This window comes from Notolepis coatsorum (assembly GCF_963971535.1).
Source record: "Notolepis coatsorum genome assembly, chromosome: 4".
Classification (NCBI taxonomy): domain Eukaryota; kingdom Metazoa; phylum Chordata; class Actinopteri; order Aulopiformes; family Paralepididae; genus Notolepis; species Notolepis coatsorum.
The window spans coordinates 106,851,168-106,871,264 of NC_140168.1; the positions used below are offsets into that span (position 1 = coordinate 106,851,168).

The 20,097-nt window shown below is 42.7% G+C and overlaps 1 protein-coding gene across 1 annotated transcript in view; it reads right to left on the bottom strand.

Annotated features, from left to right (window-relative positions):
• Positions 1–19,552, bottom strand: part of pip4p2 (phosphatidylinositol-4,5-bisphosphate 4-phosphatase 2) — a gene marked incomplete at its 5' end in the record, with an annotated part of 112,508 nt that extends 92,956 nt beyond the window's left edge. The window contains one exon of the mRNA XM_084312063.1: positions 19,388–19,552. Coding sequence (XP_084168189.1) covers positions 19,388–19,552 — 165 coding nt within the window. The remainder of the gene's footprint in view (positions 1–19,387) is intronic.
• Positions 19,553–20,097: the final 545 nt, after the last annotated feature.

Genomic DNA, 20,097 nt, shown 5'->3' on the forward strand with positions numbered 1-20,097 from the left:
AATTCTCTAACCGGTCGCAATAATATCGCTTATCGCGATATTTTCGGGGGCAATTAATCGCCCAGCAAAATGTGTTATCGTGGCAGGCCTACCTACAGTACAGAGTCGGGAACTCTCTGTCATGTCACAGGGATTCTGTGCTTTGTGCAGAGGCCAATTATTTTTTTTGATTTCTCACGCTCCTTGATTTCCGCGTCCTGTGTTTGTATCTTACGTGTTTAGGTTGGAGGGCAGGTTTCCGTAGTTGCTGCAGTTAGCTCACACCGTGTGGTCAAGGGGCAGTATACTATAGTGACTGCGGTTAGCCTTTGCAGGGCAGTGTGCTGTAGCGGCTGCAGTTAGCTCACACCGTAGAAACCGACGTTGTCTAGGTCAATGGGCAGTATGCTGTAGTTGCAGTAGTCAGTGCATATTTGTTTAGTCTGTGTACACTTTATCTTGCACTGTGGCACTGTAAGTGGCGTATTTACCACATGTGTTCACAGATGAGGTATGGGATTCGAGTGGGCCGGGTAGGTTTGGTGTATAAGGCACCAAGCGATTCTAGGAGGAACATAGGACTGTACACCCTTTTGTTTTCTCTGAACCTGTTTGACAGGTAGCTTCTAGCTGATTCTGAAGATACGTTTCTTCATGTAAACCCGTGCCGGTTCTGACGTGTGTTGGAGGTCCCTGTTAGTGTGTGTCATGTCTGCCGGTTCTGACGTAGTGTTGGAGGTCCCGGTTAGTGTGTCCTGTAGGTTCGGGATTTTAGCGGAATTCAGGGGGGGGAGTATGTAGCAGGTATATAAAATATACTAATGTTGTATTCCACAAAGATCCCTCCCTAACGTTATTACTTTAATTTGTTTATTATTATCTTTTACTCAGTCTTTTATTTTGAAGCCGTCGTCACTTCCTGCCGAAGTGACGTATTTCCCCTTGCACTTCCCCTTTCGCGCCAGACTATCTGGAATGCTGAAAGGGGTAAGACGTGCGTCAGTGTCTGTAAATATATCAGGTCTAAAAGAACGCACTATTGTAAATAAGTTGTCGGGCAATGAACCGGAATTGTATATAGTGGTAACTGTGTTAATGTGAACAATTCTGCACTTTTTGTAATGGGGTTTAACTATGGTGGCGAACTCTTTTGTATGACACATGTGATTGAACTAGTAGTTATGGTCTGAGAGTTACATGTAGGCCTCAACCTGACGTGATGGCATATTTCCCCATTGCAGCCTGCTAGCTGTTTTGGCGCCATCCTGTGGACACAAGATAATGGTGTTATCTGTATTGTCAACAGTGTTGTGCTAGTTACTGAAAAATAGTAACTCAGTTACTTTACTAGTTACTTCATTTCAAAGTAATTTCGTTACTGTACTAGTTACTTACACCCAAAAGTAATGAGTTACTGTGAAAAGTAACTATTTAGTTATTTAAAAAAAAATTAAAAAAAAAAATTGCTCAAAGTCCCATGCCCCATATACTCAAAATCGGTTGATCAACTTGACAGTTTCCATTCACATCACCGAACTCTGCTAAGCAATGTGGTCTAGAGCGTTTCATTATATATTCCCTCCCCGCTGTATGTATATTTCTCTCCCACCCACCCACCCCCTCCTAATGTACAGTCCCCTCCCCATCATATGTATATACTCTGTCAGGATCTAGGGGTAACAGTACTGTATATTTGAATACCGCTTATGTCACAAATGTATCAGTACTAAATACCTATATGTCCCTATGCCATAAATGTCATGTATGTTGTGTATGTCATAAATGTCTATATGAATTGAAAATGGGGGACCCTGATGGAAACAAGACAAACGTCTTTCTCAGGTCTGCATCCCCTTAACAATTGTATGTATTGAGCCGTACTGTATTGTACCCATTCTGCAATCTGTTAAATAAAGTTTTCATTCATTCATTCATTCATCCATTCATTAATTCATTCATAACCATCTTGCAGCGTTGTTATCAAAGCATTGCAACGTTAGAATAGTTAGGATATCAATTGTGCATGAAAGGACTATATTTATATTGTTTGATTAGTATTATGAGATTCCCTGGCAGATTTTGTACAGTCAAAATCCGTTGATCTTGAGTTTCAGTGAACACATTGCACTCACCGTCACCAGTCTGCGGTGGTCGAGATGTAACGTTAGTCCAGTTGACTCCAGCAGCCCTTCAAACATGTTCTTTATCTCGTTTCCATGTTGTATATTAATTATCTCTCCAAGTAGTTGCTAAATGGTTTGTTAGTTCATTATTATTACTGCGTTCTTATTATGTAGATTCATAGCGAGCGTCCTCTTGTTGTTTACTGTAGAGAGCGCCTATTTCTTTCAGAACGTCAGTGGCCAATCAGAAGTGCGAAACCAGAATGAGGCTACGGAAAGAAATAATAATAATAATAATACTTCGTTTTATATAGCGCCTTTCAGTCTACAGTAAACAAAACAAACGCAGGCGAAATAAGGACGCTCGCTATGAATCTACATAAAAAGAACGCAGTAACGAACTAACAAACCATTCAGTAACGTAAGTAGCGTTACTGAATTTCAAAAGTAATGCGTTAGAGTACTAGTTGCGGCAAAAAGTAACTTCGTTTCTGTAACGCGTTACTTTGTAACGCGTTAGTCCCAACACTGATTGTCAACAGGTAATTTAAGGGATCCTATTGTTTATTTTGTATTATCTTTGTTTCATTATAAATGTGTTATTTCAATGTTTGATTAAAAATGCCATTGAGACTATCTGGAATGCTGAAAGGGCCTGCTAGCTGTTTTGGCGCCATCCTGTGGACAAACGATAATGGTGTTATCTGTATTGCCAACAGAATTAAATACTGAAATGGCCACGACTGAGTCTTCACTTCCAATGCACGACGACGACACAGAGGGTGACCTTAGACCAGTTACACATACAGTACATTAATTCCAAGTCAAGTGCATTTTTTTTTCTCTGTAGGATAACTACAACAAAGTGCATTCAGAACAAAGCCAATGTGCTTTAAAACTGCATACAAATCTGCACACATGAGAGGGAGAATAGCTTATAGCAGACTTAATGATATTACTGTAGTGGCTACAGTAAGCATTTTATATAAAAGTACTCTGTATTTTTGTATGACAACTAATAAAGAAACTTGAACTACTGTCATAATTCCAGGCGTTCTAGCCTACATGGAAGGACTGTTGTATTTACTACATCTCCCGTGACTATTAGCGGGGGATGACGTAGCTTTAAGAGAGACTAGTGAAAGAGGACCGGAAGCCTTGTTAGCTAGCTTAACGCTAACGTTAATCAAAAAGGTTTTTAACCGTGACGGGCATATAGTAATGGTGAGGATATAAAGCATGTTAAAGACGCATTTATTTTTTTTACATAGGTTACATAGAAACAGCGCGACTCTGAGGACTGAAGAGCTCACGTTGCGCATGTAATGACTGAAGCCGCGTTTTGATGACATCATCACAACAACACGCGTTAGGTTACAGGTTGTTTCTGTTCATTGACATTCGGTGATATATTTTCGGTGAAAAAACTCTTTCGGAAAATTTCCGGTGGCCGAATATTCGGTGCATCCCTACTAAAAACTCATCTCTTCTCCCTGGAGGTCTTTAAGTCGCGGCTAAAAACTCATCTCTTCTCCCTGGAGGTCTTTAAGTCGCGGCTAAAAACTCATCTCTTCTCCCTGGAGGTCTTTAAGTCGCGGCTAAAAACTCATCTCTTCTCCCTGGAGGTCTTTAAGTCGCGGCTAAAAACTCATCTCTTCTCCCTGGAGGTCTTTAAGTCGCGGCTAAAAACTCATCTCTTCTCCCTGGAGGTCTTTAAGTCGCGGCTAAAAACTCATCTCTTCTCCCTGGAGGTCTTTACAGAGTTCAGAGTTCAGAGTTGATATGGTAGGGGGGGGGGGCTGTTGAGGGAAAGAAGCTGTGCCTGAGTCTGCTTGACTTGGAGTGGAGCGTTGTGAAAATGAAAACAGCATGGCCTTATTAAAACTCATGGAAGCATACTTTTAGGGGGGGGCAAGTTAGTGAGGTGTTTTAGTATGGTCATGGTGGGGTTCAGATCAAAACAAATAAAATAATCTTGAGATTAATGAGCCTAATGAGATTAGAGAATATGATCACCTCAAGGGATTTATTGGCCCTTAGTCTGAGGAATTCATTAAGACTAGAGAGAAACTCTTTCCAAGAACACGGAAGGTGGCACGATACACGGTCTCCCCTGCCAGCGGAGCCGAGCTGCGGCCCTCGTGTGGGTTCTGGGTACCAAGGGTCCGTGCTGCTACCCGACACTGCAGACAGCCGATTGGTCTATGGAAATTAGGGGTGTAACGGTACACGTCTCCGTACCGAACCGCTTCAGTACAGGGCCTTCGGTTCAGCACGCGCTGTGTACCGAACAAACACAACGTTACTTTAACCACTAACGGAACACACGTGCATTACTTTATTACGTGCAGAACTTAATTCAAAGTGCCCCTCCTTCCCAAAGTATTATTTGCGCAAAATAGCCGGATGTTGTTCACGCACAACGCTGAGAGAATACCTGTGATTTAGCATAGCCTCATAGTATGGTGAATGCAAACGACAAGCCAGAGCTATTCATTAATTTGAATATAGAATATTCCTTGACAGCTCTACTTAACGGTAACTGCACCGAGTGGAACATGGAAAGCCACGTTCTCCAAACGTTCCCCCCACTGTGCCGAAATGAACCGTGAATCGTGACTTCAAAGCCGAGGTAAGTACCGAACCGTGGTGTTTGTGTACCGTGACACGCCTACTGGCAACATGTCCTCCATGTCCCTGTGTCTTTACACCCTGAGTCAGCCTTGTATTGTGGTCCAAACACCAACATGTCCTCCATGTCTTTACACCCTGAGCCTTGTATTGTGGTCCAAACACCAACATGTCCCGTGTCTTTACACCCTGAGTCTTGTATTGTGGTCCAAACACCAACATGTCCCGTGTCTTTACACCCTGAGCCTTGTATTGTGGTCCAAACACCAACATGTCCTCCGTGTCTTTACACCCTGAGTCTTGTATTGTGGTCCAAACACCAACATGTCCTCCGTGTCTTTACACCCTGAGCCTTGTATTGTGGTCCAAACACCAACATGTCCTCCGTGTCTTTACACCCTGAGTCTTGTATTGTGGTCCAAACACCAACATGTCCCATGTCTTTACACCCTGAGCCTTGTATTGTGGTCCAAACACCAACATGTCCTCCGTGTCTTTACACCCTGAGTCTTGTATTGTGGTCCAAACACCAACATGTCCTCCGTGTCTTTACACCCTGAGCCTTGTATTGTGGTCCAAACACCAACATGTCCTCCGTGTCTTTACACCCTGAGCCTTGTATTGTGGTCCAAACACCAACATGTCCTCCGTGTCTTTACACCCTGAGTCTTGTATTGTGGTCCAAACACCAACATGTCCCTGTGTCTTTACACCCTGAGTCTTGTATTGTGGTCCAAACACCAACATGTCTCCGTGTCTTTACACCCTGAGTCAGTCTTGTATTGTGGTCCAAACACCAACATGTCCCGTGTCTTTACACCCTGAGTCTTGTATTGTGGTCCAAACACCAACATGTCCTCCGTGTCTTTACACCCTGAGTCTTGTATTGTGGTCCAAACACCAACATGTCCTCTGTGTCTTTACACCCTGAGCCTTGTATTGTGGTCCAAACACCAACATGTCCTCTGTGTCTTTACACCCTGAGTCTTGTATTGTGGTCCAAACACCAACATGTCTCCGTGTCTTTACACCCTGAGTCTTGTATTGTGGTCCAAACACCAACATGTCCTCTGTGTCTTTACACCCTGAGTCTTGTATTGTGGTCCAAACACCAACATGTCTCCGTGTCTTTACACCCTGAGTCTTGTATTGTGGTCCAAACACCAACATGTCCTCCGTGTCTTTACACCCTGAGTCTTGTATTGTGGTCCAAACACCAACATGTCCTCCGTGTCTTTACACCCTGAGTCGGTCTTGTATTGTGGTCCAAACACCAACATGTCCCGTGTCTTTACACCCTGAGTCTTGTATTGTGGTCCAAACACCAACATGTCCTCCGTGTCTTTACACCCTGAGCCTTGTATTGTGGTCCAAACACCAACATGTCCTCTGTGTCTTTACACCCTGAGTCTTGTATTGTGGTCCAAACACCAACATGTCCTCCGTGTCTTTACACCCTGAGTCTTGTATTGTGGTCCAAACACCAACATGTCCTCTGTGTCTTTACACCCTGAGCCTTGTATTGTGGTCCAAACACCAACATGTCCTCTGTGTCTTTACACCCTGAGTCTTGTATTGTGGTCCAAACACCAACATGTCTCCGTGTCTTTACACCCTGAGTCTTGTATTGTGGTCCAAACACCAACATGTCTCCGTGTCTTTACACCCTGAGTCTTGTATTGTGGTCCAAACACCAACATGTCCCATGTCTTTACACCCTGAGTCTTGTATTGTGGTCCAAACACCAACATGTCTCCGTGTCTTTACACACTGAGCCTTGTATTGTGGTCCAAACACCAACATGTCCTCCGTGTCTTTACACCCTGAGCCTTGTATTGTGGTCCAAACACCAACATGTCTCTGTGTCTTTACACCCTGAGTCTTGTATTGTGGTCCAAACACCAACATGTCCTCCGTGTCTTTACACCCTGAGCCTTGTATTGTGGTCCAAACACCAACATGTCCTCCATGTCTTTACACCCTGAGCCTTGTATTGTGGTCCAAACACCAACATGTCCCGTGTCTTTACACCCTGAGTCTTGTATTGTGGTCCAAACACCAACATGTCCCGTGTCTTTACACCCTGAGCCTTGTATTGTGGTCCAAACACCAACATGTCCTCCGTGTCTTTACACCCTGAGTCTTGTATTGTGGTCCAAACACCAACATGTCCTCCGTGTCTTTACACCCTGAGCCTTGTATTGTGGTCCAAACACCAACATGTCCTCCGTGTCTTTACACCCTGAGTCTTGTATTGTGGTCCAAACACCAACATGTCCCATGTCTTTACACCCTGAGCCTTGTATTGTGGTCCAAACACCAACATGTCCTCCGTGTCTTTACACCCTGAGTCTTGTATTGTGGTCCAAACACCAACATGTCCTCCGTGTCTTTACACCCTGAGCCTTGTATTGTGGTCCAAACACCAACATGTCCTCCGTGTCTTTACACCCTGAGCCTTGTATTGTGGTCCAAACACCAACATGTCCTCCGTGTCTTTACACCCTGAGTCTTGTATTGTGGTCCAAACACCAACATGTCCCTGTGTCTTTACACCCTGAGTCTTGTATTGTGGTCCAAACACCAACATGTCTCCGTGTCTTTACACCCTGAGTCAGTCTTGTATTGTGGTCCAAACACCAACATGTCCCGTGTCTTTACACCCTGAGTCTTGTATTGTGGTCCAAACACCAACATGTCCTCCGTGTCTTTACACCCTGAGTCTTGTATTGTGGTCCAAACACCAACATGTCCTCTGTGTCTTTACACCCTGAGCCTTGTATTGTGGTCCAAACACCAACATGTCCTCTGTGTCTTTACACCCTGAGTCTTGTATTGTGGTCCAAACACCAACATGTCTCCGTGTCTTTACACCCTGAGTCTTGTATTGTGGTCCAAACACCAACATGTCCTCTGTGTCTTTACACCCTGAGTCTTGTATTGTGGTCCAAACACCAACATGTCTCCGTGTCTTTACACCCTGAGTCTTGTATTGTGGTCCAAACACCAACATGTCCTCCGTGTCTTTACACCCTGAGTCTTGTATTGTGGTCCAAACACCAACATGTCCTCCGTGTCTTTACACCCTGAGTCGGTCTTGTATTGTGGTCCAAACACCAACATGTCCCGTGTCTTTACACCCTGAGTCTTGTATTGTGGTCCAAACACCAACATGTCCTCCGTGTCTTTACACCCTGAGCCTTGTATTGTGGTCCAAACACCAACATGTCCTCTGTGTCTTTACACCCTGAGTCTTGTATTGTGGTCCAAACACCAACATGTCCTCCGTGTCTTTACACCCTGAGTCTTGTATTGTGGTCCAAACACCAACATGTCCTCTGTGTCTTTACACCCTGAGCCTTGTATTGTGGTCCAAACACCAACATGTCCTCTGTGTCTTTACACCCTGAGTCTTGTATTGTGGTCCAAACACCAACATGTCTCCGTGTCTTTACACCCTGAGTCTTGTATTGTGGTCCAAACACCAACATGTCTCCGTGTCTTTACACCCTGAGTCTTGTATTGTGGTCCAAACACCAACATGTCCCATGTCTTTACACCCTGAGTCTTGTATTGTGGTCCAAACACCAACATGTCTCCGTGTCTTTACACACTGAGCCTTGTATTGTGGTCCAAACACCAACATGTCCTCCGTGTCTTTACACCCTGAGCCTTGTATTGTGGTCCAAACACCAACATGTCTCTGTGTCTTTACACCCTGAGTCTTGTATTGTGGTCCAAACACCAACATGTCCTCCGTGTCTTTACACCCTGAGCCTTGTATTGTGGTCCAAACACCAACATGTCCTCCGTGTCTTTACACCCTGAGTCTTGTATTGTGGTCCAAACACCAACATGTCCTTGTGTCTTTACACCCTGAGTCTTGTATTGTGGTCCAAACACCAACATGTCCTCCGTGTCGTTACACCCTGAGTCTTGTATTGTGGTCCAAACACCAACATGTCCTCTGTGTCTTTACACCCTGAGTCTTGTATTGTGGTCCAAACACCAACATGTCCTCTGTGTCTTTACACCCCGAGTCTTGTATTGTGGTCCAAACACCAACATGTCTCTGTGTCTTTACACCCTGAGTCTTGTATTGTGGTCCAAACACCAACATGTCTCCGTGTCTTTACACCCTGAGTCTTGTATTGTGGTCCAAACACCAACATGTCCTCGTGTCTTTACACCCTGAGTCTTGTATTGTGGTCCAAACACCAACATGTCCTCCGTGTCTTTACACCCTGAGCCTTGTATTGTGGTCCAAACACCAACATGTCCTCCGTGTCTTTACACCCTGAGCCTTGTATTGTAGTCCAAACACCAACATGTCCCGTGTCTTTACACCCTGAGTCTTGTATTGTGGTCCAAACACCAACATGTCCTCTGTGTCTTTACACCCTGAGTCTTGTATTGTGGTCCAAACACCAACATGTCCCTGTGTCTTTACACCCTGAGTCTTGTATTGTGGTCCAAACACCAACATGTCCTCCGTGTCTTTACACCCTGAGCCTTGTATTGTGGTCCAAACACCAACATGTCCCATGTCTTTACACCCTGAGTCTTGTATTGTGGTCCAAACACCAACATGTCCTCGTGTCTTTACACCCTGAGTCTTGTATTGTGGTCCAAACACCAACATGTCCTCTGTGTCTTTACACCCTGAGTCTTGTATTGTGGTCCAAACACCAACATGTCCTCCGTGTCTTTACACCCTGAGTCTTGTATTGTGGTCCAAACACCAACATGTCCTCTGTGTCTTTACACCCTGAGCCTTGTATTGTAGTCCAAACACCAACATGTCCCTGTGTCTTTACACCTGAATCTTGTATTGTGGTCCAAACACCAACATGTCCCATGTCTTTACACCCTGAGTCTTGTATTGTGGTCCAAACACCAACATGTCCTCCGTGTCTTTACACCCTGAGTCTTGTATTGTGGTCCAAACACCAACATGTCCTCTGTGTCTTTACACCCTGAGTCTTGTATTGTGGTCCAAACACCAACATGTCTCTGTGTCTTTACACCCTGAGTCTTGTATTGTGGTCCAAACACCAACATGTCCTCCGTGTCTTTACACCCTGAGTCTTGTATTGTGGTCCAAACACCAACATGTCTCCGTGTCTTTACACCCAAGTCTTGTATTGTGGTCCAAACACCAACATGTCCCGTGTCTTTACACCCTGAGTCTTGTATTGTGGTCCAAACACCAACATGTCCCATGTCTTTACACCCTGAGTCTTGTATTGTGGTCCAAACACCAACATGTCCCATGTCTTTACACCCTGAGTCTTGTATTGTGGTCCAAACACCAACATGTCCCATGTCTTTACATCCTGAGTCTTGTATTGTGGTCCAAACACCAACATGTCCTCTGTGTCTTTACACCCTGAGTCTTGTATTGTGGTCCAAACACCAACATGTCCTCCGTGTCTTTACACCCTGAGTCTTGTATTGTGGTCCAAACACCAACATGTCCTCTGTGTCTTTACACCCTGAGTCTTGTATTGTGGTCCAAACACCAACATGTCCCTGTGTCTTTACACCCTGAGTCTTGTATTGTAGTCCAAACACCAACATGTCTCTGTGTCTTTACACCCTGAGTCTTGTATTGTGGTCCAAACACCAACATGTCTCTGTGTCTTTACACCCTGAGTCTTGTATTGTGGTCCAAACACCAACATGTCCTCCGTGTCTTTACACCCTGAGTCTTGTATTGTGGTCCAAACACCAACATGTCCTCGTGTCTTTACACCCTGAGTCTTGTATTGTGGTCCAAACACCAACATGTCCTCCGTGTCTTTACACCCTGAGTCTTGTATTGTGGTCCAAACACCAACATGTCCTCTGTGTCTTTACACCCTGAGTCTTGTATTGTGGTCCAAACACCAACATGTCCTCTGTGTCTTTACACCCTGAGTCTTGTATTGTGGTCCAAACACCAACATGTCCTCCGTGTCTTTACACCCTGAGTCTTGTATTGTGGTCCAAACACCAACATGTCCTCCGTGTCTTTACACCCTGAGTCTTGTATTGTGGTCCAAACACCAACATGTCCTCCGTGTCTTTACACCCTGAGTCTTGTATTGTGGTCCAAACACCAACATGTCCCCGTGTCCAGCTCTGTGTCTTTACACCTGAGTCAGCCTTGTATTGTGGTCCAAACACCAACATGTCCCGTGTCTTTACACCTGAGTCAGCCTTGTATTGTGGTCCAAACACCAACATGTCCCCGTGTCCAGGGCCAGCTCCGTGTCTCTACAGTCAGCCTTGTATTGTGGTCCAAACACCAAGGCATGAAATGTTTTTCCCATCCTGTTTTTAGCTGTTACATAACCGACATCTCTCTCTCTGGCTAGAGGTGTCTTCAATAGGGATGGGTACCGTTCACATTTGAACCGGTACCGGTACCTGTGAATCGATACCGGTACCCAACAGTACCTTTTTTCTGTACTTTTGTCTCAAAAAATGTTATCTGCCTACCTCAGTTGTAAAATAAATTCCAAACTTCTAATTATTTATTATCATCATTATTATTTATTTAGAATAGGGATGTCCGATATTATCGGCCTACACGATATTATCGGCCAATATTGGGATAACAATTTGATATCGGAAAATATCGGTATCGGTTTACAATTCTTTTTTTTATTTTTTTTTTACATTTATTGAACCTTTCTTTATTTACCCAGGCAAGCAAGTAAGAACAAATTATTATTTTATTTATTGTCAAAGTATGCATAATGTTGTGTTAATTACACGACAAGAGATATGTAATGTTAATTACCTGAAATTATTCAGTTTTTTGGGGGGGGGGAAACCCTGCATATATCGGTATCGGTTGATATCGGTATCGGAAATTAAGAGTTGGACAATATCGGTATAGGTAAAAAAGCCAATATCCAGCATCCCTAATTTAGAACAATTTGTTAATATATATATATAATATATAATATTGCAGCGAGCGTTGTCTGCATCTAGCTAGTAGCATCTAGTAACAACACTTACGACCGTTTTCGGCACGCCATCGCCCCGACTTGTTGTTGAATCAAGCCAAAAACTAGGTGAGCCTGTATTGTGCGCATGAACGTTGACGTGAACGTGCGGCACACTTCATAGGTTTAGTTTCGCGGTAAACTAATCGTTGACGTCACCTGACTTTTCTTCATTACCGAAATGTGGCACCGGTGGATCTCACGTGAATCGGTACTACCGACGTGATTCGGCCAGTGGCCTTAAAAGTACCGGATTCGGTACCCATCCCTAGTCTTCAAAGCTAGATGTGAAAAGCCATATTTTCCCCCCCAGTGTAAAAAGGTCCTCTATATTATGCACAGAACAGCCTCACTAATCCAATCCAATAAACTAGGGGTTGTTTTAAGATTAACCTGTTAAGCCCTGGCCCTATTTTCTGAAAATCTGCCTAAAAATACAAGATTAAGAGAAATGTCTGCACAATCACTGAAATGCACTGAGATGGAGAAACAAAGCTCCCACTATTCTCTGTTGTGTTTCTGAGATGTATATGTGTGGAGCTGGTCTGTTGTGTTTCTGAGATGTATATGTGTGGAGCTGGCTGGTCTGTTGTGTTTCTGAGATGTATATGTGTGGAGCTGGTCTGTTGTGTTTCTGAGATGTATATGTGTGGAGCTGGCTGGTCTGTTGTGTTTCTGAGATGTATATGTGTGGAGCTGCTGGTCTGTTGTGTTTCTGAGATGTATATGTGTGGAGCTGGTCTGTTGTGTTTCTGAGATGTATATGTGTGGAGCTGGCTGGTCTGTTGTGTTTCTGAGATGTATATGTGTGGAGCTGGCTGGTCTGTTGTGTTTCTGAGATGTATATGTGTGGAGCTGGCTGGTCTGTTGTGTTTCTGAGATGTATATGTGTGGAGCTGGCTGGTCTGTTGTGTTTCTGAGATGTATATGTGTGGAGCTGGTCTGTTGTGTTTCTGAGATGTATATGTGTGGAGCTGCTGGTCTGTTGTGTTTCTGAGATGTATATGTGTGGAGCTGGTCTGTTGTGTTTCTGAGATGTATATGTGTGGAGCTGCTGGTCTGTTGTGTTTCTGAGATGTATATGTGTGGAGCTGGTCTGTTGTGTTTCTGAGATGTATATGTGTGGAGCTGGCTGGTCTGTTGTGTTTCTGAGATGTATATGTGTGGAGCTGGTCTGTTGTGTTTCTGAGATGTATATGTGTGGAGCTGGCTGGTCTGTTGTGTTTCTGAGATGTATATGTGTGGAGCTGGCTGGTCTGTTGTGTTTCTGAGATGTATATGTGTGGAGCTGGTCTGTTGTGTTTCTGAGATGTATATGTGTGGAGCTGCTGGTCTGTTGTGTTTCTGAGATGTATATGTGTGGAGCTGCTGGTCTGTTGTGTTTCTGAGATGTATATGTGTGGAGCTGGTCTGTTGTGTTTCTGAGATGTATATGTGTGGAGCTGGTCTGTTGTGTTTCTGAGATGTATATGTGTGGAGCTGGTCTAGGGCTGGGCGATATGACGATATTATATAAATATCGGGTACAGTTCATTAACGATACACTTTTTCAACGTATCGTGGATATCGTGATGTTTTGCCCAAGAGGATTGTGTCGCGTCAATCTGTCCACACGTTACTCGTTCATATCTCAGCCCGTGCTGAGATATGCCCATTCCGCGGTCTGTTAATAAAGTTTTCAATCAGACAGATGTATGGAAAGGCTTTTATTATAACATTCGTTGTAGTAAAATCATTATGCCTCATTTAGTCATCCTGTTTAGCACTGGTCTCCTACTCGACGGCCGCGGGGAGCTAACGTTAGTAGCCTTGTTGACGTTGTTCAGCCACAGGACATTCAGGAAGTAAAAAGCTAGGAGCTTGCCGATTGGTGCTAAGAACAGCAGGGCGGGTGCAAGCGCTGTGACGTAATTGGCAGACTCGACTGTCAATCAAAATTATATGTTTCCGTCAGAATGAATGAGTGAAGACTTTGTTAAAGGGTTGCAGAATGGGTACAATACAGTACAGGAGGATGAAGACCAGAAAAAGACTTTCGACTTTTTTACATAAGGGTCCTCCATTTTCAATTCATCAAAACATTTAGAGACATACATATATACAGTAGTTTCATTAAAATGCTATTGATTGATTGATTGATTGATTGATTGATTGATTTAAAACTTTATTAACATATTGCAGAATGGGTACAGTACAGCTCAATACATACAATTGTTAAGGGGATGCAGACCAGAGAAAGACTTTAGTCTTGTTTACATCAGGGTCCCCCATTTTCAATTCATCATATTTCATATCTAAATCATATAATATCTCATTGCTAAATATATGCAATATATAATCTAATAATCTAAATCTAATATATAATATAAAAATGCTAAATGCATGGGTATTTTATTTTGTCTTTAATGTTAGCTTGCAAAATCAAATACTGTCTTGGTAAGCCTCATAATGAATTGTTTGGGGTAAAAAAGAAAAACATCGTGATGTGTATCGTGTATCGCCGAAAGGTCAGAAAATATCGTGATATCATATTTAGGCCATATCGCCCAGCCCTAAGCTGGTCTGTTGTGTTTCTGAGATGTATATGTGTGGAGCTGGTCTGTTGTGTTTCTGAGATGTATATGTGTGGAGCTGGTCTGTTGTGTTTCTGAGATGTATATGTGTGGAGCTGGTCTGTTGTGTTTCTGAGATGTATATGTGTGGAGCTGGTCTGTTGTGTTTCTGAGATGTATATGTGTGGAGCTGCTGGTCTGTTGTGTTTCTGAGATGTATATGTGTGGAGCTGGTCTGTTGTGTTTCTGAGATGTATATGTGTGTGTTATGTTAGCCTGTAATAATGCCCCCCAGAAAAATCCACTTTGCATTCGATATATTGAAAATATTTCACTTTGTTTTTTTTGTTTTTTTTTTTCAATAATTTGTGATGCCATCATAAACACTGGCATTTAAAGGGTACACATTCTAAAATTCCTGCACCAGGATGCAGGAAATTAAGTTTTTGTAACAAAAATGTTATTATTATTATTACTACTACCACCACTATTATTATTACTACTACCACCACCACTATTATTATTACTACTACTACCACCACTATTACTACTACCACCACCACTATTATTATTACTACTACTACCACTATTATTATTACTACTACCACCACTATTATTACTACCACCACCACTATTATTATTACTACTACCACCACCACTATTATTATTACTACTACTACCACTATTATTATTACTACTACCACCACTATTAATATTACTACTACCACCACTATTACTACTACTACTATTGTTACGAAGGATCAGATTAAACCGAATATATATATTTATTGATTGATATATATTGCATAATATTTGTATATCGTTTGATATCCCTTGTGTATTCCTTGTACATATACACGGAATATCCCTTTAGCCTAGTACAGACCATAATATTTCATTCTCCTATTGGACAGCGGTCCACCAGGCGCCATTGCCATACCTCCAAGGTCTGGTTCAAAGTCACCGCCGGGGACTTGCCTGGACATGAACGGTTCTGCGCAAGGATATGAGACAGGAATAAAGCTGGTACTAGTTTGTTCACCTAACGTATAAATACGGCGCAGGTGAATACAGAAGTAGAGTTACCAATAAGTTGAAGCCTCACCCACGATACAACGTGCGGTGAAGTATGGCCTGTTTGGCCCCAAATAGAGCATTGAGACCGCGTGCGAATTAATAACTGAAGTATCAGAGTTTAACGCTGTACCGTCGAGTTCGACCGATTCTATTAAGTCAGTAATAGTCTATTTGTGTATAGTGTATCGTGCGGCTACCGTTCTACAGTGACCAGCATCACCAACGTTTCCTCGTACCAGCTAGAGTGCTTATCCAGGCTGGGCTGCTTACCTGGCGCTTTCACCCGAGGGGCCCTAGACGAGGACCGTGTGGATCATGTACACTGGATAACCTACCGACGACTGCATAGCCCTTTTCGGCTGGATTATATTTGCTTTTGGTCCTGTAATTGATGGAGCGGAGAATCGCCGACACCCACAATTGTGTGGGATTTACCCTGTGAGGAGCCACGTCGAGCCCGCCTCTCAGAAGCCTGAGGCCGGCTAGCTTTCTTCCATGCTGAGCTGCATGCTACGGAGAACAGCTGTATTCGTCTGCGGATCAAGAGATTATTGCACCGTCTCCTGTACTTGGAGTCTCTTTATCGTCGTTGACCCAGACTCTACTACCGACAAATCCTCTCCCCTTGCTGGCTTACGACCGGAGGGACTAGGGCTGGGCGATATAACGATAACGATAAATATCGCGATATATTTTAATAATCGATATCGAATATCGAAATTTAAAAAAAATCGAAAAATCTTTTTTTTTTTTTTTTTTTAGTTTTTTTTTTTTTTACCTGCAACAGGGCAGTTTTAAGTGGACAGACTTGTCTTTCTTGCCTGCAACTTAAAGTAATGGCTTTGCTTGTCCAAATGACAATACTGACCAAATTCAGATTTCTTTTTCTCTTGTCCATTTATTTTGTTTGCTTTCTAATTTAAAATACATTTTGAAACCGTCTGTACACAGTAGGCTATGTGTGCTAGCAGAACTAGACTCCAGTCACGAGTCACAGTGCACATGTGCGGTGGTTTGTCCACCAAAAAAGCGCCAAAAGATCGAAAATAAACTAGCAGAGCCAGAACTGTTCAACTCCTCTGGAGCCACAGCCAGCAGAGAAGCCGGTTTACTTTAGCTTTTAAACCAGCTGCAGCCTGAGAACTGGAGTGTGAGGGGATGTAACACTAAAGATGGTGGCAATGACAAAGAATTGCTGCAAAATAAACATACATCTGTTGTTAAAAAAAAAAAAAAAAAAAAAAAAAAATTTATACTTATAACAATTCGATAATTATCGATATCGAGAAATAAAATAAAATTATCATATCGTTATCGCGATATGATTTTTTTCCATATCGCCCAGCCCTAGGAGGGACCCTACCAGTATCTCCCGCTATATTACCAGAGTACCATAGATATAATTCCTAAGATTCAGGTTGTATTATTATCTCCTGCGTAATATGAGACTGGACATACGTTATTGATTTGCCTACGCACATTCCTTTGCCTTATAAGCGCATCCAAAGTAAAGTATATTATGTACTATCATTGCTGCTAATAAATACTTAAATCCAGTTTTGTGTGGAACCGAGTCATTGTGGGAAGTGTTCATCATAAGATACCTGTGTACTGTATGGCCAGTAGTAATGTACATAAGACGGTAGTGGTTTAATGATACCATACTTATCAATACAGTCAGGGAATTGTACCCCTCAGTTACAACTATTATTACTACTACCACCACTATTATTACTACTACTACTACCACTATTAATATTACTACTACCACCACTATTATTACTACTACTACTATTATTACTACTACTACTACCACTATTAATACTACTACTACTACTACTATTATTACTACTACTACTACCACTATTAATATTACTACTACCACCACTATTACTACTACTACTACTACTACTACTACTACTACTATTATTACTACTACCACCACTATTATTACTACTACTACTACTATTATTACTACTACTACTACCACTATTAATACTACTACTACTATTATTACTACTACCACCACCACTATTATTATTACTACTACCACCACCACTATTATTATTATTACTACTACTACTACCACCATTATTATTACTACTACTACTACCACCACTATTATTATTACTACCACCACCACTATTATTATTACTACCACCACCACTATTATTATTACTACCACCACCACTATTATTATTACTACTACCACCACTATTATTATTATTACTACCACCACTATTATTATTACTACTACCACCACCACTATTATAATTACTACCACCACCACTATTATTACTACTACCACCACCACTATTATTATTACTACTACTACCACTATTATTATTACTACTACTACTACCACCACTATTATTATTACTACCACCACCACTATTATTACTACTACTACTACCACCACTATTATTACTACTACTACCACCACCACTATTATTATTACTACTACCACTATTATTACTACTACCACCACCACTATTATTATTACTACTACCACCACTATTATTATTACTACTACTACCACTATTATTACTACTACTACTACTACTACTACCACCACTATTATTATTACTACCACCACCACTATTACTACTACTACTACCACCACTATTATTACTACTACTACCACCACCACTATTATTATTACTACTACCACTATTATTACTACTACCACCACCACTATTATTATTACTACCACCACCACTATTATTATTACTACCACCACCACTATTATTATTACTACTACCACCACTATTATTATTACTACTACCACCACCACTATTATTATTACTACTACCACCACTATTATTATTACTACTACCACCACTATTATTATTACTACTACTACCACTATTATTATTACTACTACTACTACTACCACCACTATTATTATTACTACCACCACCACTATTATTACTACTACTACCACCACCACTATTATTATTACTACTACCACTATTATTACTACTACCACCACCACTATTATTATTACTACCACCACTACTATTATTATTACTACCACCACCACTATTATTATTACTACCACCACCACTATTATTATTACTACCACCACCACTATTATTACTACTACTACCACCACCACTATTATTATTACTACTACCACTATTATTACTACTACCACCACCACTATTATTATTACTACCACCACCACTATTATTATTACTACTACCACCACTATTATTATTACTACTACCACCACCACTATTATTATTACTACTACCACCACTATTATTATTACTACTACCACCACTATTATTATTACTACTACCACCACCACTATTATTACTACTACTACCACCACCACTATTATTACTACTACTACCACCACCACTATTATTACTACTACTACCACCACCACTATTATTATTACTACCACCACCACTATTATTATTACTACTACCACCACCACTATTATTACTACTACTACCACCACCACTATTATTACTACTACTACCACCACCACTATTATTATTACTACCACCACCACTATTATTATTACTACTACCACTACCACTATTATTACTACTACTACCACCACCATCAGTTTGACGCAACGCTCGGCACAGTCATTCACAACATTGATGGCACGTACATTCACTGCACACATCTGAAATGCTGTACTGGTAGCCCAATCCTCTACATCCAGTGAAAGAAACGCGGGATCGATGTGCAGCAGGTGCAGCCGAACCAGCAGTCTCGGTTGGCAAGGTCAGCAGAGCTGGTGGTCGGCGAGAGGGTTGGAAACGTTGGCTTGCCGAAGCCAGTGCCAAAGCGGAGCTGTGGGGCTTGCATGGATATATCAGCCAGCGCATGCTCCAATATAGCATCAGCAAGTGCTCGTCAACTGGCACCTTGGTGCTGAAGAGTGCCAGGGGCAGCATCTCGCCTGACAGGTACCATAGGTGCCGCTCCAGTGCCTTAATCACTGATGCTGCGATGCCCTCGTCAACAGACTTGTATGCGTACAGGTGGTGGTAGAGTGTAAGGCATCTACGGCCGTGTCGCAGGTCAACCACCACGTTGCATAGATGTGCGTGATGAAGTTGGCAAACACCCGAATCTTCAGCACCTGCTGCTGCGTAGTGATGGTCCCCTGAGGAAGCAAGGCAATGTGCTGCTCCATCAAGGCCAGCTTGAGAGTGTAGAGCAGCTTGGCCATCCACCACGCCTTGTGCAGTGCTCCCGGTCGTTGGAAGTTAACTGGAGTGTGCTCTGCACTGTCTGCACTCAGATACACAAGACATAGCTGCACGAACTCGCGATAGTCGTCTCGCCTGTAGTCGAGCACACCTGCAGCGCACACAATTAGGTCATCACGCAACTTGCCCAGGAACGGTGGTTCGGCATCGCCAGGAATTTAGCGAGCCAATGGTCCGCTGTCCTTGTGTGGCAACAGGTTCCAGTTGTCCCGCAGACGTGTAAACAATGTAACCTCTGGCGAGCGTGACGTCTCCACCTTGAGGTCAGTGAAGATGTGGCTGAGGAGCACCTCGCCGATGTGGTGCCGGCCCCCGGAGCAGAGCAGTGGTCGACCCAGTGAGAGCTGAATGGCAATGCAGGCTGCCGTGAGATGGCCAGTGTTTGACGCAGTGGTGTCAAATGCCATGTTGACAACCTGATCGGTGCAGCACCAGTCCTGCAGCAGCTTGCATGTCAGCCGGGCGATAATCGTTCCGCATGCCTCGTCAGTCCCCTTCATGTATG